This window comes from Camelus dromedarius, chromosome 14 (assembly GCF_036321535.1).
Source record: "Camelus dromedarius isolate mCamDro1 chromosome 14, mCamDro1.pat, whole genome shotgun sequence".
NCBI lineage: Eukaryota > Metazoa > Chordata > Mammalia > Artiodactyla > Camelidae > Camelus > Camelus dromedarius.
The window spans coordinates 69080889-69107419 of NC_087449.1; the positions used below are offsets into that span (position 1 = coordinate 69080889).

At 66.1% G+C, this 26531-nt stretch overlaps 1 protein-coding gene across 2 annotated transcripts in view; it reads left to right on the plus strand.

Annotated features, from left to right (window-relative positions):
- Positions 1 to 584: 584 nt before the first annotated feature.
- MEGF6 (multiple EGF like domains 6) overlaps positions 585 to 26531 on the plus strand; it is a 37094-nt gene continuing 11147 nt past the window's right edge. For both annotated transcript variants that reach the window (XM_064494151.1, XM_064494152.1), the window contains exons 1-18: positions 585 to 753; positions 5558 to 5680; positions 13803 to 13928; positions 14854 to 14976; positions 15972 to 16094; positions 16425 to 16562; positions 17219 to 17338; positions 17692 to 17814; positions 18410 to 18601; positions 18999 to 19130; positions 19818 to 19946; positions 21243 to 21371; positions 22084 to 22218; positions 22297 to 22431; positions 24812 to 24937; positions 25496 to 25627; positions 25707 to 25835; positions 25956 to 26087. In XM_064494151.1, the coding sequence (XP_064350221.1) occupies positions 585 to 753; positions 5558 to 5680; positions 13803 to 13928; positions 14854 to 14976; positions 15972 to 16094; positions 16425 to 16562; positions 17219 to 17338; positions 17692 to 17814; positions 18410 to 18601; positions 18999 to 19130; positions 19818 to 19946; positions 21243 to 21371; positions 22084 to 22218; positions 22297 to 22431; positions 24812 to 24937; positions 25496 to 25627; positions 25707 to 25835; positions 25956 to 26087 (2416 nt within the window). The remainder of the gene's footprint in view (positions 754 to 5557; positions 5681 to 13802; positions 13929 to 14853; positions 14977 to 15971; positions 16095 to 16424; positions 16563 to 17218; positions 17339 to 17691; positions 17815 to 18409; positions 18602 to 18998; positions 19131 to 19817; positions 19947 to 21242; positions 21372 to 22083; positions 22219 to 22296; positions 22432 to 24811; positions 24938 to 25495; positions 25628 to 25706; positions 25836 to 25955; positions 26088 to 26531) is intronic.

Genomic DNA, 26531 nt, shown 5'->3' on the forward strand with positions numbered 1-26531 from the left:
GGAATTCCACTATAATGGTGATGTGGCCTCAAAGTCCGCCCCCACCTACTCTTCCCAAACCTGGCAGAGCTCAACCCCATTGGGCTGCCTCTGCAGAGCCCCGGGGCCTTGCCAGGGCGGCCTCCTTCCCTACTGTGGGTTCTCTAACGTGTTGGCGCAGGGGCACGTCTGTGCGAGTGCCGGTGCGGCTGTGTATGTGCCTCCGCCCGTCTGTGCAGGGCTCTGTGGGTCTTGTGTGCATGCTGCACACGTGGGTCTGCTGCTGCAGGGGTCTGCGTGTTTGCGCGGGGGCGCCTGTGTTGGTCAGTGGGTCGGGGTGTGTGTCCGGGGGCGTGAGCGCGCGCGCAGGAATGCGCGGGGCGGGTGGGAGGCGCACAGGGGACCCGCGGCCCGTGGGGCGGGGCGGGGCGGGGCGGGGCGGGGCGGGGGCGGGGGCGGCCCCTCGGGCGGCGGCGGGGATTTGGCCTTTACCTGCGGGGGGCGGAGGGAAAGCCGAGAACAGAAAGGCGAGGGGCGGGGCGCGCCGGCCCGGAGCGGCTCCAGCGGCTCCGAGCGCGGAGGGAGCGGAGCGGAGCCGACGGGCCATGGAGGCGCCGCGCGGGCGCGGCGGGCTGGCGGCGCTCTGGTGCCTCGGGCTGCTGGGGGGCCTGGCGCGCGTCGCGGGCACGCACTACCGCTACCTGTGGAGGGGCTGCTACCCGTGCCACCTGGGCCAGGCCGGCTACCCCGTGAGCACCGGCGACCGGAGGCCAGGTGGGCGCGGGCGGGCTCCGCGTGCGCTGCCTTTGTTTCCTTTTTAAAATTTTGCGCCGGCGGCTGACAGCGCGGCTGGAGGGAGCGGGGCTGGGGCAGTGTCGGGGAGGCAGCCGCTGCTCTGGGACAGGGCCGCGTGCCCTGAGTCATCGGAGGGTCCCGTTCCCTCTCTGGCCTGGCTGCGGGGGTGCTGACAGCAGAGCTGGCTCTTGACCAGAGGAAAGAGAAACATCCCCTGCCTTTGCTGGTGGGCACAAGGGCTGCACTCCCCATGGGGTTAAGAAGAGGGGCAGGGTAGGTGAGTAGCCTCAAGAGAGATGCCCCTGGGGTCCTGGAGCAGGGTCTTCCTGTCTAGGTTCCCCAGAGCCTGGGCCCCTTGCAGGTATGTGTGCATGTAGCCAGTGGCATCCTGTCACCTCCCCGCAAGGCTCGGGAGCGTGGTCCGCCCAGCGGGCTGCAGGCTCAGCTGGGAGGGCCCTAGCATCCTGCGGGAAGCAGCTCTGCCTCTGGGTCTGCCCTGCTGCTGCCCACGACAGCCTCCCTGAAGAAGCTCTTGGAGCTTCCATGCGATCCTCGGAGCTTGGAGTCCGGCACCCTCAGGAATGTGAGGTGGGGTGTGGCATTCAGCTCCCAATGAGTCATTGCTGGGGATGCTCCAGAGGACACCCAGCTTAGGGCAGAACTGTGCCTGCCCGTGGAGCCTGAGGCCCGGCCACCGCAGCGCCCACCTGTGTCAGGGCTCTGAAGTCTTGTGACTGCCCCAGGGCTGTGGCTGGCTGGCAGGAGCAGGCAAGTCCAGAGCAGGACTGTTTTAAAAAAAAAGCAGGGCCAGGGTTCTGCTCCCCTACAGGCCACCCCCCCCCGGCCCCTGAATGTGGCTCTGTACAGGGCATCTGGTCTCCTTGGAGGCATCGGCCCTGCTCAGCTGTCCTCTGGGCCAGTCTGTGCCACTCTCCATGGTGGGAAGCATACAGACCACTGAGTTGTGGGGCTGGACTGTGGCCAAGTCCCCTGTCTCCTCTGGCTTTGTCACTTGGCCAGGGGGTCCTTGGAACCCTACCCATGAGATAAGCAGCCCTCCCACTGGGTGGCTCAGCCAAGGCTGGCGCTGTCACTCCACCACTGGTGGCACTAAATGCTGTGAGACCGTGTAGCATCCAAAGGCCTGGGGCTGGATGGGGCTTGGCGGGGCTTGGAGGGGCTTGGCGGGGCTGGGTTTTGAGGAGCTGGGAACTCCCACGCTGTTCTGAGGCCTGCTTGGGCTTGTGGAGGGACTAGAAGAAGGGCCTGTGGACAATGGGGTGAGCTGTCTGGCACGAGGACACTGCGGCATGTTTGGGGGAAAGCAGGACTCTGAACTTGGTAACCCCCGAGTGGAACTTTCTGGCAGAATCCCAGGGGCTCAGAGTTTCCTGTTAGTGTGGGTGAGGCTTCAAGAGGGGCTGACTTGGGGTGGTTTCCGCAGGGACAGCTGATTCAGCCCTGGCTGCGAGCTCCTGGGAGCTGGTGTGACCAGGTAAGTGTCCCAGCAGCATCGTGATGGGCTCCCCGAGCTTGGCAGACACCGTTCCTAGGGGACTGGCCCTCTGTGCAGTGATGGGTTGCCGTGTGCCGGTGTGTGACACGGTCCCCATCGCTGGGCTGCCAAGTCCCCAGTCACACATGTCAGCTGAGGGCAGCAGTGAGACCCCAGGGGCTGTCCTGTCTAGCTCTGTTTTTTAAGATAGCCTCACTCCAGATCTGCCAGACAGCTGCAGCCCAGGGGCAGTCCTGAGGCTTCAGAGCCTTTGGCTTTCAGACAGCGCCCCGGGGCAGGTGGGAGGTGTGCAGGCAGAAGACGCAGGTGGCGTCAGGAAGGAGCAGATTTTGTCTCTGGACTCTCTAGGGGACGCGTGGCAGAGGAGTGGCCTCCAAGCTCCCTTTCACCAGGGGGTGCCCACACCGCCCTGGGGACCAGCACCCCTCTGTGCTGTTGGCAGAATGGGCTGTGTGCTCCATCGTGGAAAGCGGCACAGACTGGCCCAGAGGACTGCTGAGCAGGGCTGGTGTCTCCAAGGTGACCAGATGACCGGATATTTTTTGCTGTAGATTCAGTCTCGGGGGCTGATGCTCGGTTGGGACCCTAGGGCGCCAGTCCCACTGACGGGATCACCGGGTATGGTCGGTGCGGCGTGGCGATGAGGGCTGCCCTGCAACACTGGACCCGGGGGGGGGGTGCCGCCAGCACCCCGGAGAGCACCGCAGCCCTCCCTGTGGCTGTCGGGAGGCCCGGCTGGCCAGGGTGCACTCTGGGGAACCTGGATCTTCTGCTCGGGTGGTCTGAGCCCCTTGGGCTCTGGAAAAGACTGCTGCGATAGTTACTGGCTCTGCTCAGTCCCTGTGGCTGCTGGACTCATCACCCCAACCTAGCGACTTACAACCAGCCTGTGCTGCTGGTCATAGGTCCTGTCTCTCCAATAGGACAGTGCACTTTGGGGAAGGGAAGGGCTCCTGGGGCACCGTGGGGACACCTGGCAGACGAGGGCCTGTGTGTTTTAGGCAGGAGCCTGGGAGCGGGATTTCTGAGAGAGGCCAGGCACCTCCAGAGTCTGAATGCTCCCCAACTCTCAGCAGGAGGGGGATAAAAGCATGGTCATGTGGGCAGCTGGGGGTGGGGGGCCAGCCCAGCCGGAGGGACCCTGCTGATGACAGACTGGCCCTGCCCCAGCGGCCACCCCACCCCGCTTCTTCCCAGGCTGTCATCAGTTTGGCATCTTTGCAGCCCCCTGGGCTACTGGGCTCCCCGTGTGTCCTGCTCAAGGACGCAGCTCCCGGGGTGCGCCCGGCCCCCCAGCCAGGTGTCGAGGGCTCCGGGGTGCAGTGCCGCTGCCGTCAGCCTCCCCGGAGCCCAGCGTCTGGAGTGAGTGAGGGTGAATGCAGTCACCAGCTGGGAGCCAGTTTTGGAGCCAGTGTCCCCACCGGTCTGCCCACTCCACACCTGCCTCAGGGGTGCGTCTGGGAAAGGCAGCCTGTCTGTCCATCTGTCCTTCTCTCCCAGCTTTACCTACCTGCCCGGCAAGGCCACTCTATACACGCTGAGACCCAGTCCATCTGCCCACCCCCTTGGACAGCACACATGTGGTGCCTCTTCCCCCAACCTTACTAAGCCCCTACTGTGTGCACAGCACAATGCTCTGGCAGCTGCTGTACCTTTCAGGGACCCTCGAAGGGGTCCCTGAGAGAGGGATCTGAGCGCAGAGCGGACAGGGTCTCCTTTCTGAGCCCCCTTGGGTGGGTGCTGCCTGCCCACACCCCCCACCCCAGCTGACTCTCCTACAGGAGGACCCTGGGGCCTGAGTCCCCCTGCCCTGGGTCCCTCTGTCCCCTGAGACTCCTTGGGCTCTGTGGAGGCCATTAACCCATTGCCTTCGGTCTTCTTCCTGCTAATCATCCTGGTGTCATTCTAAGGAAACCCTTAGGTGTCACCATGATTCCGAGGAGGGGTTCGCTTGGTCTCATCGGCTCCTCCTCTCTGAGGCAGCCCTGGGCTTGGGTGGGGGACACCCTAGGATCTCCCCAGGGTGGATGTGGCTTGCACATGGGGTGGAGGCCGTGGCCTCCTGGGTTCATCTTGTGTCGTTCCTGGGGAGCCCGGCAGAGGCTCGCAGCGTGGACTGGAAGCAGGGTTTCTGTACGCGGGAGGCACAGCCAGGTGGGCAGGCCCCGGGGGTCTTCCAGGGGGCACTTTGCCCCTGTGCTGTCTTCAGCCCTCTTCAACAGTGTGCTGGGTTGGCTGGGCTTTGGGTTAAGAGCCTTGAAGGTGGGTATTTTCCTGGGGGCGATGGGGAGATCTGGAGGCTGGGGTCGCGGTGAATAGTGTGGACCCGCGGGGATTGTTAGGCGCAGTTAGAGGAACTCAGCTCCGCGCCGCCCCTGGGAACCAGCCAGGTTTCCACGCAGCTGTGGACTTGCCCCTTGAAGTCACTAAATCTTCCCCCAGTGGCACCCTGCGGAGTGGAACCTTCCCCCGGCACTGTGAACCAGACGTCTGCGGTCGGGGCCCCGTGGTCCAGGCAAGGTGCCCCGGTGGCTCGGCTCCTACGTGCTCCGGAGTGAAGCGTGTCTGTGTGTCTGTCCCCCCTCTTCCAGTCTGGGAGGCCGGCCGCCTGGTTGGTGAGGCTGGCTTCTGAAAGGTGTGGACCAGCCCGAGGACCAGGCGTGGGCTTCGGCCCCTGTGCCCAGCGCTCCAAGGCCGCTTGGTTCTGAGCAGCGGCCTCTTCCCTCTGTCTCTCCATGTTTCCCGGGTGGTTGGGACCCTCCTGGCGTCAGCCTTGCACACAGGTGTCTGAGGCAGCCTCCGGAGGGCCAGGCAGGGGCGTCTCCTGAGCGACCAGTTTCTCCTTTTAGGCTTGTGGGCCCCAGAGGAGCCGCTGGCCCTGCCATGAGAGCATTTCTGGACTGGACTTTGGAAAGGGGTACGGGCCGCGGGTTCAGTCCTGAAAGGCGTTAGAGACCACCGCCCAGTCAGCCGTGGCCGTGGCCGGACCGCTGCTCCCCGAGACCTGGCCGACCCGGTGCCCTCCGGGCCCCAGCCGGCCGCACGGGCGGTGCGTCTTCCTCCCCCGCGGGCCGGGCCTGCCTGCTCTCCGGCAGGTGTGGGTGAGGGGCTCGGGGGTGTTGCCGGCGGCGCGGCCTGAGAAGCAGGGCCTTGGGTCTGGGCCCCCGCACCTGGGCAAGGGCGATGTCCCCCGAGAGCTGGTGCAGCAAAGTGGTGGGCGGCCCAGGGGGTCCTGGCTGTTAACCCTCGGCCCCCTGTCCCTGACAGATGTGGATGAGTGCCAGGTGCACAACGGCGGCTGCCAGCACAGGTGTGTGAACACACCCGGCTCCTACCTCTGTGAGTGCAAGCTCGGCTTCCGGCTCCACGCGGACGGCAGGACGTGCCTGGGTGAGCCCCCCCTGCGGCCCTGAGAGGGGCGGCCCCCACTCTCCCGGGGGTGCCCGGGTCTGGGAGGGGCCGGGGTCCCTGCAGCCCTGGGCAGAAGGCCTGGTGGGGCCCTCACGGGGCCAGTCTGCTCAGCGCAGCCGCTGTCACAGCAGGCCCGCCTGCAGCGCGTAGGTGCTGAGGGGCCTCGCCGCCCTTCGGGGGCCCTCACCGGCACCGCACCCGGGGGCACTGGGGCTCAGGTGGTGTAAGTGTGTCTCGGGCCCCGAGCTCCACCCTGAGGCTGGACCCTGGGACCCCAGGCTGTGTGCCCTCTGCAGCCACAGCTGAATCTGGCTGGGATGCCGAGGCCAGTTCCCCAGGGAACTCTTGTGACTCGGGGAGGAGCCCCTGGGCCGCCGCCCTCAGGGGCAGAAGCTCTGGTCATCCAAGAGCGGGGACCCAGGTCCAGCCTTGCTGTCCCAAACTGGGGGAGACTTGGTGCTTGCTGGGTCAGTGGGGGGAGGCCCAGCCTGGGGCGGGGGCAGTGTGAGGCCACTCTTGGCCTGCAGAGCTGGGCTTCCCGGGGCCAGGTCCCCCACCCTAGGCTTGGGGAGCCCGGGGGCGGGGCTGCGGCAGGTGGGGGTAGGGGTAACCGAGAAGCGGGACCTTGGCCCACAGGTCCTCTGTGGGGTCTTTTTGCAGTGGGGAATGGGCTCAATGGGGGTACCCGGGGTCACAGACGGCTGCCCCTGCCAGCACAGGGATCTACAGAGGGAGAAGGGGAGCACCTGAGGCCGACTGAGTGGAGGGTGGAGGGGCTGGCGGCCAGGAGTCTGGTTTTGAGCAGTTGACACCTGCTCCTCGCCCTCCCCTGCCCTCTCCTGGCTGCTCAGGATGCAGGTGCCGTGAGCATGGGGCCGACCCCTCCCTGCTGGCCACTCACCCTACGAGGCCAAGTAGGGGTCATTCTTTGCTGGCTGGGCCCGTGGTCAGCTCCCTGGCCAGCAGGCCTGGGCAGTGCTCTCCCTGGCAGTGGGGGTTGCCCCCTCTTTCCACCCTGGACACCCCGGGCGGCCCGGGCAGGCTCTGAGCAGCCTCCGGCCTGCAGGCCTTGCAGCTCTGTGGCGGGGCGGCCTGCCAGCCCTGGGGGGCCTCCCCGGCACAGACACTCACATGTCCGGGCCGCCGCTCAGGGAGCGAGGCAGCAGCGGCCCTGTAGAGCTTCTCTGGGTTGGAAAATGAAAACAGATGCAGGAATGTTGTGCTTCAGGGCAAATACAATGGCGCTCAGCCCCCAGCTGCTGCCCGCTGAGTGGGGGGCTTCTGGGAGCTGGTGGCTGGGGAAAGACCCCTCTGGTCTACTCAGGGCCCCAGGTGTCCTTCAGTCTCCCTTCCTCTGGGGCAGGTTCTTCTTGGAGAAGAGCTTCCCTGGGGCTGGTCCAGGATGGGCTGGGCTGGGCCTGGTGAGGGCCCACTGACCCCTCCCCTGCTGGCTCCTCTGAGAGGGGCCTGTGACATCGCCCCAGTCTCCCCTAACCCTCCCTGATGGTGGCCTTCACTGAGCTGCCAGATGGGTAAATGGCTCGCACAGGGGAGGGTGCCCTTCAGGGCTTTTGGAGGGACTGTGATGGCCTTTACGAGTGGCCTTGAGCTTCTGGTTTGGAAAGCCCTGGAGGGGTCCTCCTCAGCCTTGCCCCTGGCCTCTAGCCCACCCCACCCCACCCCACCCCACCCCACCCCATCGCTACACTGGAGCCCCTCCCTGGCGCCTTTCCTGGGAGATGCCTATTCTTGGGGGTCTCAGAAGTCTTGATTTGTGGCTCTTGCTTATTTTAAAGGGTCTTTTTGGGGTCTGATGCCAGGGTCCCCTGCGTGGTCTGCACAGCCCGGCATGAGGCTGCTGGGACTCCCTGCCCCCTCTGCCTGGCATCCCCGCTCCCACACTCTGCACACCCAGCCTGCAGCCCAGGGGTCTGCAGCTCAGCTGGGTGCCGGTACCCGCCTCCGGACCGCCCCCTGCGCACTGGCCTCTCCCGGGCGCTGGCCTCTCCCCGTGGCCGGAAGTGCTCTCCCCACGCTGCTGTGAGCTCTGGTCCGTTGCTTTCTCTCCTCTGACTGCAGCTCCCAGTGGGAAGCACTCACTGCGTCTCCCGCACCCGCGCACACGCACGCACACCTGGCTGTTGTAGGCGGATTCCGTACCTGGAATTCCTGGGAGCAGATACCTCCTCCCTAATGTGCCCCGTTTTGGTTGTAGAGGGGAACCCTGCTCCGGTGCACCTGACCTCCTGGCTCTGGGTGGGTAGGACAGCCCAGCACCTCCGATCTCAGACGAGGGCCTCCAGGTGGGGGCTGGGTGGAGGGCACTGCCTGGCCCCTGCTGGGCAGCTAAACCTCCTGCCTCTGGGGGATGTGGGCCCTCCCCGATTCTCCTCCAGGACTCCCAGGCTGCAGGGTGTGGGGAGGAGCTGGTGGCCTTGTCTGTGGTCCACAGTGGCACCCTCTGAGCCCAGACCACCCTAGAGTCTCAGCAGACGTTTATGGGAAGATCAGTGTAGGAGCTGTGCCCCTCCCCAACCCTCCCCTCCCCGACGCTGGCCACCTGTGGGACCGGCTGCACAGCTGGAGTAGGGCTGCTCTGGAACCCTCCCCGGGGGGCCTTCTGGGGGAGGGGACGGGGTGCTGTAAGCCCTCCTTTGCAGCCAGGCAGGGAACAGGCCTGGGCACCCCCTCCCTTCAGCAGCTTGGAGTGAGGATTATGGAGGTGCTGGAGGATGGGGGTAGAGAAGGTGCCCGCAGGGATGTGTCAGTCCTTCCTCAGTACAGGGTGGGATTGCCCTGTGCGCTGGGAGCTCTCAGGTTGGTGCCACGTCATGGGGCCCCAGGGATCTGAGAAGTCTTTCAAGGTAGTGGTGCTTGAGGGGGCCCTGAAACAGACAAGGGGAGGCTTAAAACAGTCTTTAAAGTTGCCTCGGAGGCAGGGAGGAGACAAGAAGACCGCAGTCTTCTTGCATCCCTCTCTTGCAAAAGATCTTACAGAAATAAAACACGAGAAGGTTTCAGTTCTTAAAGTGAGAATTTGCACGGACTTTGCCATCAACCCCAAGGCCCATGAGTGCCTTGTATCCTCCCCGGCTTCCCCCACCAGCCCGGCCCCAAGAGAAACTGAGGCAGCCAGGCATCTGCGGGCGCTCCACCACCAGGGTGCCCTCCTGGGTTTGTCCCTCCAGGCTCTGGGATGGGAAGAGCAGGGCCGAGTGAGGCCCAAGGCTTGCCCCCAGCTTCTCACCCACAGGGGCATGAAGCGGGCCCCTTTCCTTCCCCGAATTGTGGGAAAACGGCTGCTGGGAGCAGTGCCAGGCAACGCGTCCAGAGGCGTCATTCTTGCTGTCCTGTCACATCTCACTGCGCGCCCCTGCAAACCCACAGAGGCCAGCTCCAGGGTCCTTGAACACTTGAAGTTGGGAAAGCCTCCTCCTCTGAGCCAGCATGACTTCTGTCCAGGGGTCCCTTTCGGTATCCCCCATGTCCCCCATGATGAGCAACACTTTTGGGGCCAGTCTGAGGGACCACGATGCCACTGGCTCAATCAGCAGAGGGTCCCGAGTGATGCCCCGGGCCGGCCACTTGCAAGAGGTGGGCTCTCCATCCTCCTCCCCATGGCCTCAGGCCTGCTGGACCTTTTGGATGGACGCTGTGGGGAGGATTCTGCTGTCAGCATGCACACCCCCATGACCTGGCTGCCCCTGCCTGAGTGAGGGTCCTGCCCCTGGAGTCAGATGGGCCCTGCTACGCCCCCAGCACGGGGAAGGTCTCCTCACCCCTGCCTTTGGGGTTCTGCCACAGGGGCACCGCGTGACCTTGGGCAGACGCTCTCCCAGGCCTGGGTCTCCCCAGTGAGGGGGCGGTGAGGGGCTGCTCGGGGCCTGCAGCCTGCTCTTTGCTGGCTCCTTGGAGGCTGTCGTTGGCAGCATGTGGGGCGGGCGCGAAAGCCGCAGGCGGCAGAGAGATGGAGACCATCAGGCTTGTCTGCAAAGCTCATCCCTGCAAAGCCACACATGCCATTCTGGGAACGCCTTCCAGCCCGCTCCAGACCCAAAACAGACTGTAGTTTCAAAAAGAGAGGTTGCCTTCCCAGCCCCAAGGTGCCGCTGGGTCCGAACGGGGAGCAGGAAGGGCAGCCCTGCGTGAGAGACCACCTGGGAGGTCACAGCTGTGCCCAAGACCAGAGCCCTCGTAGTGTGGGCTGCCAGCACCCAGCGGTGAGGGGAGGGCCACACCCCCACCCAGGGAACCCGGGGCAGTGGCCACAGAGCCCAGGCCGGATGCAGGATCCAGCAGGTTGGAGTCAGTGGTCTTGACGGGGGAGAGCCAAGTGGGGAGGCGTGGGAGCTGTGGACCGCATCGGGATGGTGCTGGGGGGCTGTTCTTGCCTGTGACGTGGGTGGCTCTGGGTGGGGCCCGGGCCCGGCTTTGGTGCTTTCTCTGCCTGGGACTGGGCCGGGCTGTTGGCCGCGTGCAGTCTGTGATGTTGGGGCGGGTCCCAGCCCCTGGCTCTCTTCGTGGCCGAGGGCGCTGCTTACGCTGCAGGAGAACCACGCCCTGTGCGGCGTGGAGGCCCCATCCCGAGGGTGGGGGCCGAGGGCGGCGCGCCCCAGGCAGAGCCGCAGGCAAACCGCGAGCTACCGCGTGGGAGGGGCGGGCAGGGCCCCGGTGAGTTTCCCCTCACGGCCGAGCCGGCCGGGCCACCAGTGCCTGCCCCGCTCTCTGGCCCTGTCGCCAGCAGCTGGCTTCCTAGAAGCAAAGGCTGCGGTGCCAGCTGACCACATGTGGCGCGAGGCTCTTGGGACCTAGAAACCAAGGCAGTCTGAGGGCAGTAATTTCAAAACCCACGAGGCCAGTGGGAACCAGAGCCACCCTCGAGTTTGCCCCAAACCCACAGGCTGGGCCTGGAGGCTGGAGCAGAGTGGGCTGGTGGGCTGGGCGCCCGCCCGCAGACTTGTCCTCAAACCGCCAGCCCGCCAGGCCCAGCCCCTTGGCTGACCAGCTCGGGCAGCTGGCGTGCCGGGCTCGGAGGCCAGGGCCTTGCCAGCGGAGCAGCCTCGGAGGTTAGCTACCCGGACCCCCCACCTGCCACTACTTCCCCCCACCCAGGTACACCTGATGCTGGGCTCCAGGTCCCAGGTGCTGCCACCTGCACCTCCAAGAGCAGAGACCCCCTGGCACAGGAAGAGCGAGTCCTCTGCCCTGTGGGACATTTGGTTTCTAGAATATCCAGCTTCCTGCTCAAGTCAAGTTCCAGTCCCTTTGAAGAGCTGCACCCCTCGCACATGAGGCAACTAGGGCGGCCCCTGCTGGCTGAAGGCGGAGGTGCAGCCCCGCTCTATTAGAGCCCGCAAGTCCCCTGGCCGAGGCCGTGGTCCTGAGGCTTGCAAGCCGGGAAGTGAAGGCGCAGCAGTCAGCTCCGGCTGCCGTAACGAATACCGCAGACCGGGCGGCTTGAACAACAGCTTGTTTGCTCACAGTCTGGAGGCTGGCAGCTCCAGACTGTGGCGCAGCCAGTGTGGTTCCTTGTGAAGTGCGTCCCCTGGCTGTCCCTCTGCTGTCTCCTCGTGTGGTCGCCAGAGAGACAGACACAGAGACAGAGAGATCTTGTGTCTCATCTCACAAGGACGCACATCCTATTGGGTCAGGGCCCCACCCTTACGGCCTCACTTAACCTAAATTACGCTACTTCCAAATACATTCACATTGGTGATTTAATTTTAGGAGCCCATGTATGACTTTTAGGATCACACGGACATTAATCCCATTAGGGGCTATGAAACCCCCTCGTCTCCCGTTTTCCGATGGGCTCTCAGGTCTGAGCCTGGCCCTGATTTGCAGGACTGCCCAGGCATGGGTCAGTGGTACTTGGATTCCATGGCCAGCTCTTGAAGTGACCTGAGGGGCCTGAGATCTTCACCCCCAGCTCTGGGCCCTGGTCATGCAGAGGCTGGCCCTCCCCAGAGCTGCACAGCCCAGTGCCTGAGAAAACGTGCCTTCAGCTTTCCGGGAATCACGGCACAGGATGTGCAGGGTGATGACACTGGGCTTGGCTCCCTCTTGTGCACAGCTTGGGAGCAGCTGGAGCATTAGAGCTTATGCAGCAGAGCAATAAGAGACAGGCCTGGGAGGGTGCGAGGCTGTGCGGGGAGTCGGACCCCTCCACGGCCTCCATCTGCCGGTGACTTCTCCCCCGGTAGGCTCCGGTAGGCCTGGTGCTGGGTTGCCCCGGGCCTGGCTCAGGGGCTCTGCCCATCAGGGAGGGCTCCTTTCCAGCCCTGCTGCAGCTCTGGGGGTCATCCTTGCAGCCGCCTCCCCGGCCCCAGGCTCCAAGCCCCTCTCTCTGTGTGCTTGCCCCGTGCTGCCAGGACGAGCTTCTGGTTCCTATTATGAGCTCTGAGCTGGATGCACTTGGTGTTGTGAACACAAACAGGGCCCCAGGAGTGGGCCGGCTCGGGCCAGGCTCGGATGTCTCTAGGGTGACGGCGGTGACTTAAGCAGAGCTGTCTCGGGAGAGGCAGGCAGGGTCCTGGGGGTCAGCACAGGGTCGGGGGGCGGTGGATGGGGAGGGGGCCCAGAGGCCGACGGGGACAGGAGACGGTGGCTGCCCCACTTGGCCCTGTTTGACCCAGGACGCGTGTCTCTGCTCCTCCCCCACACGTGGCAGGGCCAGGTGCAGCCTGGATACAGCCGTCACCACCCTCCAGGCCGTCCTCCCTGCCCCAGCAGGGCTGGCTTGGCCCCGGGCGGAGACCCTCAGCACAGGCTCCTCAGCCACGTGCCCCATGTCGGGAGACGGCTGGATCGTAAGTGCTGTCTTTTGGCTTTTTTAGAACATATTTGCTTTGAAGGAAGCTTTGCTTTTGGCAGACAGCATGGCCCGGCCTTCTCAGAGCCCCGAGGCCACTCATGTGCTCTGCGTGCGGTTGCCAGGGCTGCTCCCGGCTCTGCGGGCCTCGGAGCTCCTGCTCCCAGCGGTGCAGGGCCTGCCACTCCTGGTCTCCAGACCCAGTGACAGTAAGTGGCCTCCCACACTTGGGCCCTGAGGCCAGTGGCCCCCTGGGATCTGTGATGACAGCACCGGTGGCATCTGGGGGCGAAGCCCTGCCCCCTAGTGGTTGTGGCGTTTTTGTCTGGGACTCAGGTTTGCTGTGGTCCAGGCCTGCTGGGTAGTCGGCCGCGCCTCCCCCAAGGCATATTCTGGAAGCTTTGTTCCAGAGCACAGGGCTGATGCCTCCCTAACCTCCAGGACACTACCACCGACTTGAAGGAGCCACCAGAGGCTGGGTGACCTCCCTGGGTACCCAGCCTCTCCCAGTGCCCCTTGCCTGTCCACCCGGTACGTGGACACCCATTCGGCCCACCTGACCTGTAGGACCCTTGCCCTGTGTGGGCCTGAGCGGGAACACCTGGGTCCCTGGTGTCCTGGGGCTGGGACACAGGCCCCTGGCTCTGTGGCTTCACCACGTGCTGTCCCCACAGCTGCTGGAGGAGCGGGGACTGCGTGAGGGCAGGCAGCGGGCAGAGCCCGGCCTGGGGTGGGCAGGAGCTGCGCTCGGTCAGGAGCTGGGGCCAGGCCTGCAGCCATGGTGGCCGTCCATGGAGGCCCTCCCCGCCCCTCTGCTCTGGCCTGATGACCAAGATAATGGGATGTCTGGGTCTCTGGCCTGCTGCCTCCTCCGGGGAGCCTCCACCTGCTCGGGCTCTGAGCCCTGGTGGCCCTGGCTCTCGGGGCCCTGGTGTTCTGCATCCTGTACTGGCTGGTGCTGAACTTCCATCGTGGGGGGTGGTGAGCTCTGTGGTGTCTGTCTACACCTGGTCCTGGGGCAGACCAGGCCAGGGGGGTCCAGAGACGACGGTCCACGGTCCTGTGTGTGAGCCGAGAAGCAAAGTCAGGCACCGTGAACTGGACAGGAACAGGGTCACGCTCTCAAAGTCCCTGCTTCTGGGATGGAGACAGACAGGGGAAGGGCTGGGTGGGTCCTGGAGGGTCCTGGAGGAGGAGGTCCAGTGTCGTGCTCTGCTCCGTGCCTGCCCAGCGTGGGGCCCCTTGGCCGGTTGTCCCCCTGGGCTGACCTGGCTCCTCTTGGGCCCTCAGCCATCAACTCCTGTGCCGTGGGCAATGGCGGCTGCCAGCACAGCTGTATCCAGCTCACGGTGACCCAGCACCGCTGCCAGTGCCGGCCCGAGTTCCAGCTCCAGGAGGATGGCAAGCACTGCGTCCGTGAGTGTGCCAGCCACCCTCGGGACTGGACGCCCGGGGCCGGGACTCCCATGGGGACCCCAGTCCTCCATGCACCTGCAGACCTGCCCGGGGACCCTGCAGCCTGAGCCCAGGGCAGGGGCAGGATGTCCTCTCCACTTGGCTCCTGAAGCTGGATGGGGGCCTCGGGCAGCGGGGCCCCTGGCTGCTGAGAGGCCCCAGTAGGCACAGGGGAGGAAGTCAGTTAGGCTGTACTCTGGGATCGCATGTCTTTGGGGGGCAGGAAGCTCAGACTGGGGGTGCAGGGGACGAAGAGGAAGAGGACCCTGTGTGTTCCTCAGCTCTAAGGCCCACCATAGGCTTTGGTGTGGACATTTGAGACCCAGGCTCTGGCCCTTGGGTGGAGGAGGCTGGCCAGGCCCCATGTGGCACCGTGGGCTGGGGTCTCAGGGCTGCCTGTCGTGGAAGGAGGGCGCTCTGCTGACAGAGAAGTTCGAGCAGGCCCAGGAGACCCCTGAGATGTGGAGATGGGGGGGCTGGGGCAGGGCAGGTCCTGAGAGAGCACCTCCCATCCTGCCTGGCTTCTTGGGGCCCGGGTCAGGAGTGAGCGTGGGCCAGAGGGGCCGAGGCCAGCAGTGGGAGCAGTGGCATGGGGTCCTGGGGCTGGGGGCTCTGACAAGAAGACGTGTGGGAGGAGCTGGCCATGTCCCCGCTGCCTGACCAGGGACCAGCTGGCCCAGTGCCATGCTGTCTTCTCTGGGGTCTCCTTGGGGATGGCTGAGGGCTAGCCTGAACCCCAGCCTGCCGCCCAGCCTGGCAGGCCAGAGCAGGAGGGGCGAGAGCTCGGGGTCGGGGCCTCATGAGAGGCCCTGGGGCAGGTACCCCGATCCTGCTGGAGCCCCGCACCTCTTCTCTTTGCCTCCATTCCTCCTGGCCGTGGCTGCAGGGAGAAACCCGTGCACAGACCGGAACGGTGGCTGTATGCACACGTGCCGGGCGCTCCAGGGCCTCGCCCACTGCGAGTGCCACGCGGGCTACCAGCTGGCGGCGGACCGCAAGGCCTGCGAAGGTAAGATGCCCGCCCCGCGTCGGCCTGCAGGTGTCTCCAGGGCTTGTTGGTTGACGGGCACATCTGGCATCACCCTGGAGCCCCGCTGGGCCCAGCGTTCTAGAACGCACTCCGGGTCCGACCTCTTGGCTGTGGGGCATGCGCTGTGCGGCTGCACCGTGTTTCCTAAAGTCTCCCCATCGCAGGACGTTCGGGGTGCGCGCTCCTCCCTGCGGCACGCGGCTCTGGGCGAGCAGCATGGGGGAAGGGTCTGTGGGCATCCCCCGAAACCCTTGGGTGAGTCCCTGAAGTGATGCGTGCGTCAGGGCAGGCAGTGGTCATTTTCTGAGGCGTCCTGGCCATCAGATGTGGGAGGTCGTGGTTCCATGTTACCAACAGCAGGAAAGAGCGTTTCAGGCATTGATGCCCGTGGGAAGGGCACGTCCTGGCTTCAGAGGGCCCAGTGGGAGACAGGGCTGAGGGTCAGCTCTGTCCTGAGGACTCTGATGACTCCAGGACAGTCGCTGGGGATGCTGGGATTCTGGTCCTGGTGACAGTGCTGTGCAGCCACGGGGAGGAGGCTGGTAACCTCAGCCTGGGCGTCAGCGTCCCTTCCTCCCGCTGGCGCCCCAGAGGCTGGTGGCGAAAGGCCCTTCTGTGCTGGGCCTGGGATGGGGGTGGGATTGTTGGCAAGAGTGCTCCGGGCACAGCGGAGGGCCGGCGGGCTCAGGGAGGCGGAGCCCCTTGCCCGGCGCTGCTGGCTGGGCCTGAGCACGGACTTCCAACCGCACCCTCCGCGCCCTGGGAGGGAGCGCAGCTCTGCACCTGGAGCTTGTTGACGAAAACACAGATGCTCAGAGCAAAGGCGGGAGAGGGCAGTGGGGCCTCTGGCCTGGCAAAGGGGGCCTGAGCCCTGGCCCCTCAGCAGGGACCCCTCCACACTAAGGCACCACCCCGGGGGCCGAGTCTCCCAGGCCAGTGGCCCAGAGCCCGCCCCCTTGCTCTCTCCCATTCAGACGTGGATGAGTGTGCCACAGGCCTGGCCCGGTGTGCTCACGGCTGCCTCAACACTCGTGGGTCCTTTAAATGTGTGTGCAACGCAGGCTATGAGCTGGGTGCCGATGGCCGGCAGTGCTACCGTGAGTGGACGGTGGGTAGGGATCAGGGGCGTGGGGGTGCCTGGGGGCAGCAACATGGCTCCCCAGCCCCCCACCTGCCACCATTAGCTTTGGCTGAGGAGCAGAGCTTCCTTGTCAGTCAAGGGCAGTGCTGGGCATGGGGGCTGCGGGTGGACCCCGGGAGGATGAGGGACCCCAGGAGGACAAGGGGTTCCCAAGCCCTCCTGGCCTAGAAGCCCTGTGCGGCCTGTTTCCCAGCAGAGTGGCAGCTGCTGGGGTCAGGAGGACCATGCTAGGTCAGGTGTCACCCCAGACCCTGTCCCACGTCCCTGGTGGCGGGTCTTGCCGCAGGGATTGAAATGGAGATTGTGAGCAGCTGTGAGGCCGACAACGGCGGCTGCTCCCATGGCTGCAGCCACAGCAGCTCGGGGCCCGTCTGCACCTGCCCCCGTGGCTACGAGCTGGACGAGGACCAGAAGACGTGCATTGGTGCGCTCCGCCCCCTTCCCGACTGCCCCGCCCCTTCCCGACTGCCCCGCCCCTTTCCGAATGCCCCACCCCTTCCCAAATGCCTTGTCCCCAAAGCCAGGGACTCACCGCTGCCCCGGGTCTGCCCCTCCACCCCCAGTTCTGCTTTCTGCCCTGAGCTGGGGGGTAATGGTAAGGGGGGCCTGGCGAGAGCCCGATACCGCCAAGCACCCATCACCCCACTGGCCCCAGCAGCACCTTCCCCTCCAGCTCTGCTCAGTCGCTTGGTTAAATGCCCACATACTGGGAGAGCGCCCGAAGCACTGTGGTGCTTGAGCACCCCCTCCGTACGGGAGAGCCTGCCTCCACGATGGCTCCCCCCCGCCCTCCAGCAGCCAGTCTGCCCCCAGAGCAGGCGGGGTGGCCCTGGGGCCGTGACCTGTGTCCTGCGTGTGTCTGTGTGTGCAGGACCAGGAGCCTACCTGGGTGCGTGTGTGACTGTGTGTGAAAACATGCAGCTCCTGCAGGTGAGCCTGTGGGCGTGTGCGGGTGTGTGGGCGTGTGCAGGCATGTGCAGTTGTGTGGGCGTGTGCAGGTGTGCATGCACTGGTGTGCTGTGGCGGGGCACACGTAGGCGGATATCTGGGTGCCACTGGGGTCATGCGTGTGCCCTGCAGATGTCGACGACTGTGCCGACTCCCCGTGCTGCCAGCAGGTTTGCACCAACAGCCCGGGCGGGTACGAGTGCAGCTGCTCTGCCGGCTACCGGCTCAGCACCGATGGCTGCGGCTGTGAGGGTGAGTGCTGGGCAGCTGGGGAGGCCAGGGGGACGGGCCGCCCTCAGGATGACGTGGGGTTGGCTCTGCCCCCCGTGCTCCGTCTCTGGATGTTGGTTGAGCACCTGCTGACTGCAGGGCTGTGGGGACCTGCCCGCTCCCTCCTGACCTGTGGTCACTGCACCCCTGGCTGCTCCCAGCCTGGCCTCCCTCGGGCAGTGCCTCCACTGTCCCTCTGCTCCTGGGGAGAGCGGATGACTGTGGTGTGTCGCCCAGCGGGCGTGGCCACCAGGCCACAGTCCGATGGGCAGGGCTGGGGCGGCAGGGGTCTCCTGAGTCCCCGACCCCCGAGGACAGGCTGGGTTTGCCTGCAGATGTGGACGAGTGTGCCTCCGGCCGAGGTGGCTGTGAGCATCACTGCGCCAACCTGGTTGGCTCCTTCCAGTGCTCCTGCGAGGCCGGCTACCGGCTGGATGAGGATCGCAGGGGCTGTACCCGTGAGTCTCCGCCTGGCGCCCCCGGGATCCTGTCCATCAGAAGCACCATGCTCCCTAACTTCTTGGCGCCTCTCCAGGTGCCCCCACGCCCATCTTCCTGGCTAGCTGGACCCCCACCTTAGACCTGTGTCTCGCTGTGGGACGGCCCCGGGGCAGCAGGTGGGGGGAGGGGGCTGGACAGACAGGCACCTCCAGGGCAGGGTGTTCCTCAGGGCTCCCACGGGTCTGGCTTCTGCCCTGCCCAGGTGAGAGAAGGGACACCATTTCCAGCACTGAGGACAGCGTCCAGAGGGACAAGGAGCTGTCCCTGTCCCCACACCTGCTGCATGCTCAGGGTCCTTAGGGCAGTGTGGGAGCCAGGGCGACTGGGGTGCATGTGGCACGGGTCCGGTCCTTGGGGCCTGGAGCTTCCTCTGTCCTGAGGAGTAGGGTCGGGGCACAGCTGGTTTGGCCTCCGCCACAGGGGTGGGGAGGGGCGTGGCGGGGGCTGTAAGTGGGACCCCTGGGGTGGCTCAGGCCCTGCGCTTCCTCTGGGCACAGCCCTGAGGAGGACAGGAGGGCGGCAGGGGCTCAGGGGTCCTTGTGCCCCCCCCAGCCCTGGAGGTGCCCGAGGTGGGCCTGGACGGCCACCTGCCCCTGGTGCGGCCCCTCCCGCCCATCACAGTGCTCCAGGACCAGCTGCCCCACCTCTTCCAAGACGACTACTTCGGGGCCGAGGAGGAGGAGGAGGAGGAGGGGGAGAAGGAGGTAGAGGCCCGGGGCGAACACACACTGGAGGAGAAGTTTGGTGAGAGGGGGGCCCATCCCCGGGGCTTCTGTCCCAGTGCCCCCTCGGGCCAGGCCGCTGCCCACCCTGTGGTCTTGGGTGCGAGGAAGGGCCCCCGCGATAGCCTCATTTGACCGAGGCTCAGAGAGGCCAAGCTGCCTGTTCAGCCGGCCCAGCACGTCTGGGGCGGAGCCTGGCTGGCTGGGGCCCCAAGCGCCTCACTCTGGGCTCTTCCAGGCCCCAGCATCTGTCTTCCACATCTCAGTTTGCCCGCGTGGGGCCCTCCTGGGCTGAGGACACCCCTCTTGTCCCCTTCTCTGGCCTGAGGGCCTGAGCCGACCTCTGTGCACCGGAGCCCAGATGGGCTCTGGGCCCTGGCTCAGGCTCTGAGGCCCCTCCCCTGGCCTGCCCCCCCCAGTCTGCCTGGACAACTCCTTTGGCCCCGACTGCAGCGTGACCTGCGAAGACTGCAGGAATGGAGGGACCTGCCTCCCAGGGCTGGACGGCTGTGACTGCCCTGACGGCTGGACCGGGCTCGTCTGCAACGAGAGTGAGGCTGCTGCGGGGGCGGGGGCGGGGGCGGGGGCCGGGTGCACAGCACGTCCAGCTTAGTCCTGCCTGCTGGCCCACATTCCCTGGCTCACTTGCTCACTCCTAAGGGTCTCCTGGCTGCCTGCCCCGTGCCAGGCCCTGGGGGCTGGCAGGGCCGGGTGTCTGCCCCTCACAGACGTCACAGTCAGCGGGGGTCCAGTGACAAGCCAGCCAACAACTAAGACACGAGGGGTCTGAGGAGGAGCAGCGGGCGGGTGGGCTGGTCGTGCCCACAACCTCGGGGCGGGGGGCGATGGCTCCCCAAGCCACGCAGCATGATGGTAGCTGGAGAATGCGTGAAAACTGCTCTCCCAGCCTCTGTCCGGAGTCTGTCCGCTCCCTGCCCAGCGACCCCAGGCCCGAATGGCAGTGGTGGTTTTGTCTCAAGGCCATAGTGACTGTCTCTGAAAGTGCTGGTTGAGAAGGTGGACGGTCAGAGGGGGAGAGGATGTGGTGGTCGATTAGCGATGCCTGCCATGCGCGTGGGCAGGGGCATGGGGCACTGGTGCCACCGGGGGCTGCTCCGGGCAGTTGCTGCTGACCTGGGTGGCGTGAACCCCAGAGGGTGTCTCAGGGTCTCTGCAGAGACTTCTGGGCCCAGAGCCCTGCGGGCTGGTGACCCTCGTGTTTCTCTGTCCCACTGCAGCTTGTCCTCCCGACACCTTCGGGAAGAACTGCAGTTTCTCCTGCGGCTGTCAGAACGGCGGGACCTGCGACCCTGTGACGGGGGCCTGCCGCTGCCCTCCGGGCGTCAGCGGGGCCCACTGCGAGGATGGTGGGTGCAGCCCTCTGTGCCTCGGGGGTTGTCCTGGGGGTGGAGGGGAGGGGCAGGCACCACCTCCCAGCTCCTGGGCTTCAGAAGAAGGCTTTCCCCACTGCTGCAGAAAGAAGGCGACCGGCTCTTCAGACCTCTTGCCGGCGAACGTAGCCAATGTGTCAAGGCCTTCCCGTCGTAGCAGCAGGTGGTGGTGGCCGGTGCCCCGTCCCCAGTGCCTGGGTGGCCAGTGTGAGCTCTGTGGGGCAGGGCTCAAAGCCCCAGGGCGCCAGGCAGGGCTTTCGGCCTCCTCCCTCTGGTCGGCTTCTTGGTCCGTTCCTGCCTTCTGTGGCCATCTGCCATTTCTACTCCAGCAAGGGCTGAAAACCCCCGCCTGTTGGCGGCTGTATGTGTGTGGGGCCCTGAACGGACCCAGGGGACGCCCGGCAGATGAAGGGTCTGCATGGTGGTGCTTCTCCTTGCGATGTGGCGTGGCTCCCCGGAGACTCGGTCTCAGCTGGGGTCCTGTGGGTAAAGTGTGCCCCTCAGGTGAGCCTCTGTTTCCAGGGGCCTCTGTACCAGATTCCTAGACCCCCATGTCTCTGCTTGTGGCTGCTTCCCTCCAGTCTCTGCCTCCGTCCTCCCGTGGCCCCTCTTCCTGTCTCCAGCCTCCTCCTCCTTTCTCCTCTAAGGACAGTTGTTGGATTTAGGCCCCTCGGACAATCCGGGATGGTCCCACCTGGAGAGCCTGGTGATCAGGACGTGGATGTACCTTGGGGTCACGAGCCAGCTCCCTGGGACCCTTCAGGAGGCAGGAAGGGGGCCGGACTGAGGTGGAGGGAAGCCTTTGGGGACAGAAAACCGGCGCCCCTTCCTCACCCTGAGCCCCCTGTGCTTGGGCCTGTGTCCTCCCCCATGAGGTCCGGAGGTCAGGCTGGGTGACCACCCAGGGACAGATGTCAGAATGCTGTAGGTGCCGCTCAGACAGGGAGAGCGTCTCCCACAAGTGCTAGGGATGCACTTGGTCTCCCACCCCGGCCACCATCCAGGCCACGGACCCTGGGGGCCCAGGGCAGACGGCCGTGTCCCTGGGGCTCCCCTCACGCCTGCCCCGCCCTCGTGATGCCCTTGCCACCCCTGGGACTGCCCTGTCTGCGGTGCAGGGCCCTCGGGCTGCTGGTGGCCTGAAGCCCTCTGGCCACGCCCCGGTGGACTGTGCCATTCCTGCCTCATGTGCTGAACACTGGGGCCCCTTGGAGCATCTCCTCGGGTGGGGGCCGTGTCCAGGTGGGCAGTCAAGAGTTCCCCTCTCTCTAGGCTGCCCCAAGGGCTTCTATGGCAAGCACTGCCGCAAGAAGTGCCACTGTGCCAACCGGGGCCGGTGCCACCGCCTCTACGGGGCCTGCCTCTGCGACCCAGGGCTCTATGGCCGCTTCTGCCACCTGGGTGAGTCCTGCCGCCCGCTGGCCGCGTGTCTGGGGGTGGGGGGGCAGTGCCACAGCATGGGCCAGGTGCTCCCACGCCTTCCTGCCCGTGGTCCGGCTTGGGTTCCACCATCACTGTTTACAGATGAGGACCAGGGGCTCAGCGAGGTCCCTACCTGGGGCGTGAGGACTGCCATGGGTCTCTGGACTGCCCTGGCCTCCGAGTGTCCAGGTGGCTGGTCCCAGCCCCAGCCAGGCTGATGGGGGTGCTGCAGGTGTGGGCAGGGGCAGGCTTCCCTCGGACGCGTCCGGGGTGCAGGGCTCATCTGGGCTTTTGGAGTTTCCTGGCAGCAAGGGCGAGTCCTGAACCCCTGGTGGGGTCACCCGCCCTGGGTCCACAGACGCCGGGGATGGGAGAGGCTGGGAGAGTGGGTGGCAGGTGGAGAAGAGCTGGGTAACTGGCAAGCGGACTTCATCCCAGCGGCTTTTGTAAAAGGATGTTTAAGGCAGGGAAATGGGGACTCCGAGCGCTTCCTGCTGGGAAGCGCTGGACCCAAGGCAGATCCCAGAGCCTCTGAGACCCTGCTTCTGGGCTGTGAAATCGGCACGATGGCCCAGTTCTCAGGATCCCAGCGGCTCTGTGTGGGGTCCTGGACACAGCTCAGTGAACGGGGCTGGGGACCCTGGATGGGGGAGGCAGTGGGCAGGCCTGTCTTACAGTTCTGTGGGTGCAGCCTGCCCCCCATGGGCCTTCGGGCCGGGCTGCTCAGAAGAGTGCCGGTGTGAGCAGAGGAACACACGTGCGTGCGACAGGAGAGACGGCCGCTGTGCCTGCAAGGCGGGCTTCAGGGGCGAGCGGTGCCAGGACGGTGAGTGCGGGGGGCGGGGGGCGGGAGGGCCCCGGGGCTGGCTGAACCCTGCAGGCCCCTCTCCCTTCTCCCCTGCAGAGTGCGAGCCGGGCTTCTTTGGACTGGGGTGCCAGCAGGCGTGTACCTGCCCCCTGGGCGTGACCTGTGACCCCGTGAGTGGCAAGTGTGGGGAGCAGTGTCCTGCCGGCTACCAGGGCGAGGACTGTGGCCGAGGTGAGCGGCTGGCCCCGTGCCCAGGGTCTGGGTGTGATGGGGGTCATCTGGCTCGTACTGGGCACCAGAAGTGCTCCGAGTTGGGGCAGAGTCAGCCCTGCAGCCTGGCCTGGGTGGCACCTTCACCTGCTGTGTCCCCGCCCTGGTCACACGGTGGTGACTCAGCCACAGGTCTGCCTGTCCCTGTACCTGAGAGGGCCGCTCCGGGAGGAGCTCACAGACGCACGTGTGTGTGCACGTGTGCACGTGCAGGGTGGCCCGGAGGAGGGGTCGGTGCCTCTCCCAGACCGTTCCCTCCCTCGCTCATTCCATGGAGCATCCTGGGCGAGCTTTGTGTTGGAGGCCGGGCCATGGGGCTCCTTCCTGGTGTGTCTGAGCAAGCGGGACTAGGGCAGCTGCTCCTGCAGGTGGCGGCTCTGAGGGAAGTCTGGGCGGGAGGTGCTGGCGTCGGGCGTGGGTGGTGACGGAAGGCCGTCCGTGTGATGTCCAGGCCCGGATGACGTGAATGGACCCAGCGTGCAAACGAGGCTGGAGGGCGGGGGGGCCCCCACATTTATGTGTCTGGCAGCTGAGGATGGGTGGAGGAGCCCTCAGTGTGAGTGGTGGGGCTGCCGTGGCTGCCGACAGGGGAGGGCAGGTCGAGACCTCGGCCAGCACAGGCCACACTGTTCTCTCACCCACTGGCCAGGGTAGGTGGGGGCCTGTGCTGTGACTGGCGTGACCCCGGCCAGGAGCAGTGGCTCAAGTGCCCCTCAGTTAGAACTCCTGGCCCAGCTGGCCTGTCCCCCTGGGGAGCAAGGAGGAGGGCCTGGGGGCCACTGCCCAGCCGAGCTGACAGGCCTGACCCCTCCTGCGTGCTGGTCCCTGAGACTCCATGGAGGATTCCAGGAGGGGTGTGTGTAGGGGTCAGAACCCAGCCTGGAACCCCCCCAACCAAGCCCGGCCTGCACCCTGGGGGGCTCTGTGATCTCGGGTGCCTTCAGCAAAGCCAGCACTTCGTCCCATCCGTCAGACAGCACGAGAGCGGTGGTCACGCTCACGTGACACGGCTCAGGCTCCTCCGGCTCCCCTAACCCTGTCCCCTTCCCCCCGACCCCAGACGCTCACGCGCCCTCCACTCCTGCGGTCCCCGCCCGCCCTCTCCAGCGGCTCGTGTGCCGAGACAGGGAAGGGCCTTCATCCCCAGGCTTCCCTGCTGGTCTTCTTGGTCTTTCTTTCTCTTTTTTCTTGAAAACCGTCTGGAGCCCTAAGGATGAGCCGCAGGAAATGACACGTTTATACAGCATGATGGGCTCCCCGCTGCCGTTGGGTCCAGCAAGTCTTACCGCCCTAAAGAGGGGTCTGCCCCCAGTTAGTGGAGCGGGTCATCCCCGAGGCCTGGCGGGGCGGCTCCATCCGGCACCGCCGGGCCTCCTCCCCGCCGGGCCCACGCTGCGTGGGTGTGTCCTGCTGTGCACGCGGGTGCTGCGCCGGGCCGCCTAGTGCGTGCGCTGCCGTCCTGCTGTCAGGCCTGTGCCCGTGGAGGGATGTGGGTGGGCTTCTGCAGGGCATGGACCCTCCTGGCAAGGGCTCGTCTGGTGTACCCTCTGTCTGGAGGCCATCTCACAGCCCTTGAGGCCCCAGGCCCGGGACCCTGCCCCGGTCTGCTGACACCTTCCGCCCCAGGCAGGGCGCCTGCTCTGTTCTCAGCCCCGCCAGGTGTCTTGGTCAGGGGACTCTGGTCCCCTGATGTGGAGTGTGGCCCCGAGCCCGCCCTCTCCAGCTGCTGCGCTGGCCCTCCTGGGCCAGGAGCATTTCTTCTAGCAGCATCAGAGCGGCCTCCTCACTGCCTGGGTTACCGCCCCAGCCGAGGCAGGTGTGGGGGCTGCGGGGGGCCCTGCAAGGCCAAGGGGAGCAGCCACTGCAGCCCTCACAGGTGGGGCGAAGCCCTCTGTCCCTGACTTCTTTCCTGAAGCCCTGCATGGGCCCAGAGTCATCAGGCCACTGCCGCCTGGGACATTGCCTCTCCTGAACATGGAGGTGACCACAGGGGGCCGCAGGGTGGACCAAAGTGCCAGGAAGAGAGGCAGAGTGGGCCCTGCCACCTGCTCCCAGGTGCTGTCCAGGGTCCTGGCTCCCTCTAACCTGTCCCTGCTGTTCTGTGGCCTCCAGGCCGCCCCTCATCACTACTCCCCAACACACGGTCAGCCCAAGCAGGCCTCCCTGCCCTGCCCCGTGTCCCCTGTCTCCTGCCCACTCCTGTGAGCGCCCTTGTCACCTAGGGGACACTGGCTGTGTCCAGCAACCTTGCTGTGGTGGGGGCAGGTGTCAGGGTGGGGCCCAAGGGGAGGAGGGCAGCTCTGCATGGGCATGGCTGAGGCTCTCCCGTTCCCTCCTGCAGAGTGTCCGGAGGGGACGTTTGGCCTGAACTGCTCAGGCTCCTGCTCCTGTGGGGGAGCCTCCTGTGACAGAGTCACAGGGCAGTGCCTGTGCCCGCCTGGGAGGACGGGTGGTGACTGTGGGGCAGGTGAGCGGTAGCTGGACCCTGGGGGCCCCTTGCCCCACCCCGTGCATGACTCCCAGCCGTGTTCACAGACCCTGGCCCTGGGCAGTGTTTGGGGAGCCCTGGCCCCAGCCCTGGAGGCCTGCAGACCCCAGGCCTGTCCACGGCAGCTGCAAGGGCTCACACCTACCAGCCTTGGGTCTGGATGTGGGGTCTGTGCCTGCCCATGGCCCTGCCCATATAGGGGCACCAGGAACCTGTCGGCCATGGGGACATCTTGACCAGCAGCCCCCAGCCCTCCCTGGGCCTGTGGTTTGTCTTCTAAGCTGCCTGTTCATTGCATGGGGGTCTCCCCATCTCTCTGGTGGGCCCCCCATTTTGCCTGTGGAGCCATCCTGGGCCAGGGGCCCCCATCCTGGGGCTGGGCGCCCTGTAGCCTGTGGCCCCAAGGGGGATGGGGTTCCCATGACCTGCCCCTTTCCCTCCCCTGGGACAGCTCAGGTGGGAACAGGGGTTCCTGCTGGCAGACGGGCCCAGCTAGGCCCCACAGGAGACTGACTGGCTGTTGGGGGTGGGGGCTAGATTGTCCTGAGGGCCGCTGGGGGCTCGGATGCCAGGAGATCTGCCCGGCCTGCGAGCACGGTGCTGCCTGTGAGCCTGAGACCGGAGCCTGCCTGTGCCGTCCCGGCTACACGGGCAGCCGCTGCCAGGACCGTGAGTGCCGCACCGCCCGACCTCAGCCCATGCCCGCGATCCCCCAGCCCCGCCGCACTCACAATCTCTCCGCCTGCAGCATGCCCGGCAGGCTGGTTTGGGCCCAGCTGCCAGACCAGGTGCTCCTGTGCCAATGACGGGCACTGTCACCCGGAGACGGGACGTTGCAGCTGTGCCCCTGGGTGGACCGGCCTCAGCTGCCAGAGAGGTAGCGCCCCCCCGACAAGCCCTGCCCCGGATAAGCCTTCCCCCAGGCCCCTTCCCCGGCCTGGCTGTGTGCCCGTGGGCTCTGCCGGGCCTGCTCGGGGTGACCTGGCCTCTGTTGCAGCCTGTGACAGTGGGCACTGGGGACCTGACTGCAGCCATGCCTGCACCTGCAGCCCAGGCCACGGGAGCTGCGACGCCGTCAGTGGCCTGTGCCTGTGTGAGCCTGGCTACGTGGGCCCGCAGTGCGAGGAGCGTGAGTCCTGGCCCAGCCCACACACGCGTGCACACACGGACACATGCACACGCACACAAGCACTTGTCAAGGACCCAGTCCTGCTCTCCTGTCCACAGGCAGGCTGCCTGGACTAGGCCCCTCTCTCCCACCTGCCACACAGAAGGTCCACCTGGAGCAGTAGGCAGGGTAGGGTGGGGCCAGTTGCACCACACGGGGCACCTGGCACCTGCAGTAGAGGTGGAAGGTTCTGCTAAGGACTGAGACCATGCCCTTCAGTGTATACCCCCCACCCCCGGCTGAGTTGGTGGGTCCGGGCTGGAGCTGGGGCTCTCTCCTCTCCAGGGCTCAGCTCCTGGCTGGGCCAGGGGGCAGAGGCAGAAGCCTTGGGTGGGGAGGGGCTTTTCCTGCCCCACAGTCCCAGGCCTGGGCTGGGTCAGGCTCACTGTCCCCTGGCTGACGGCC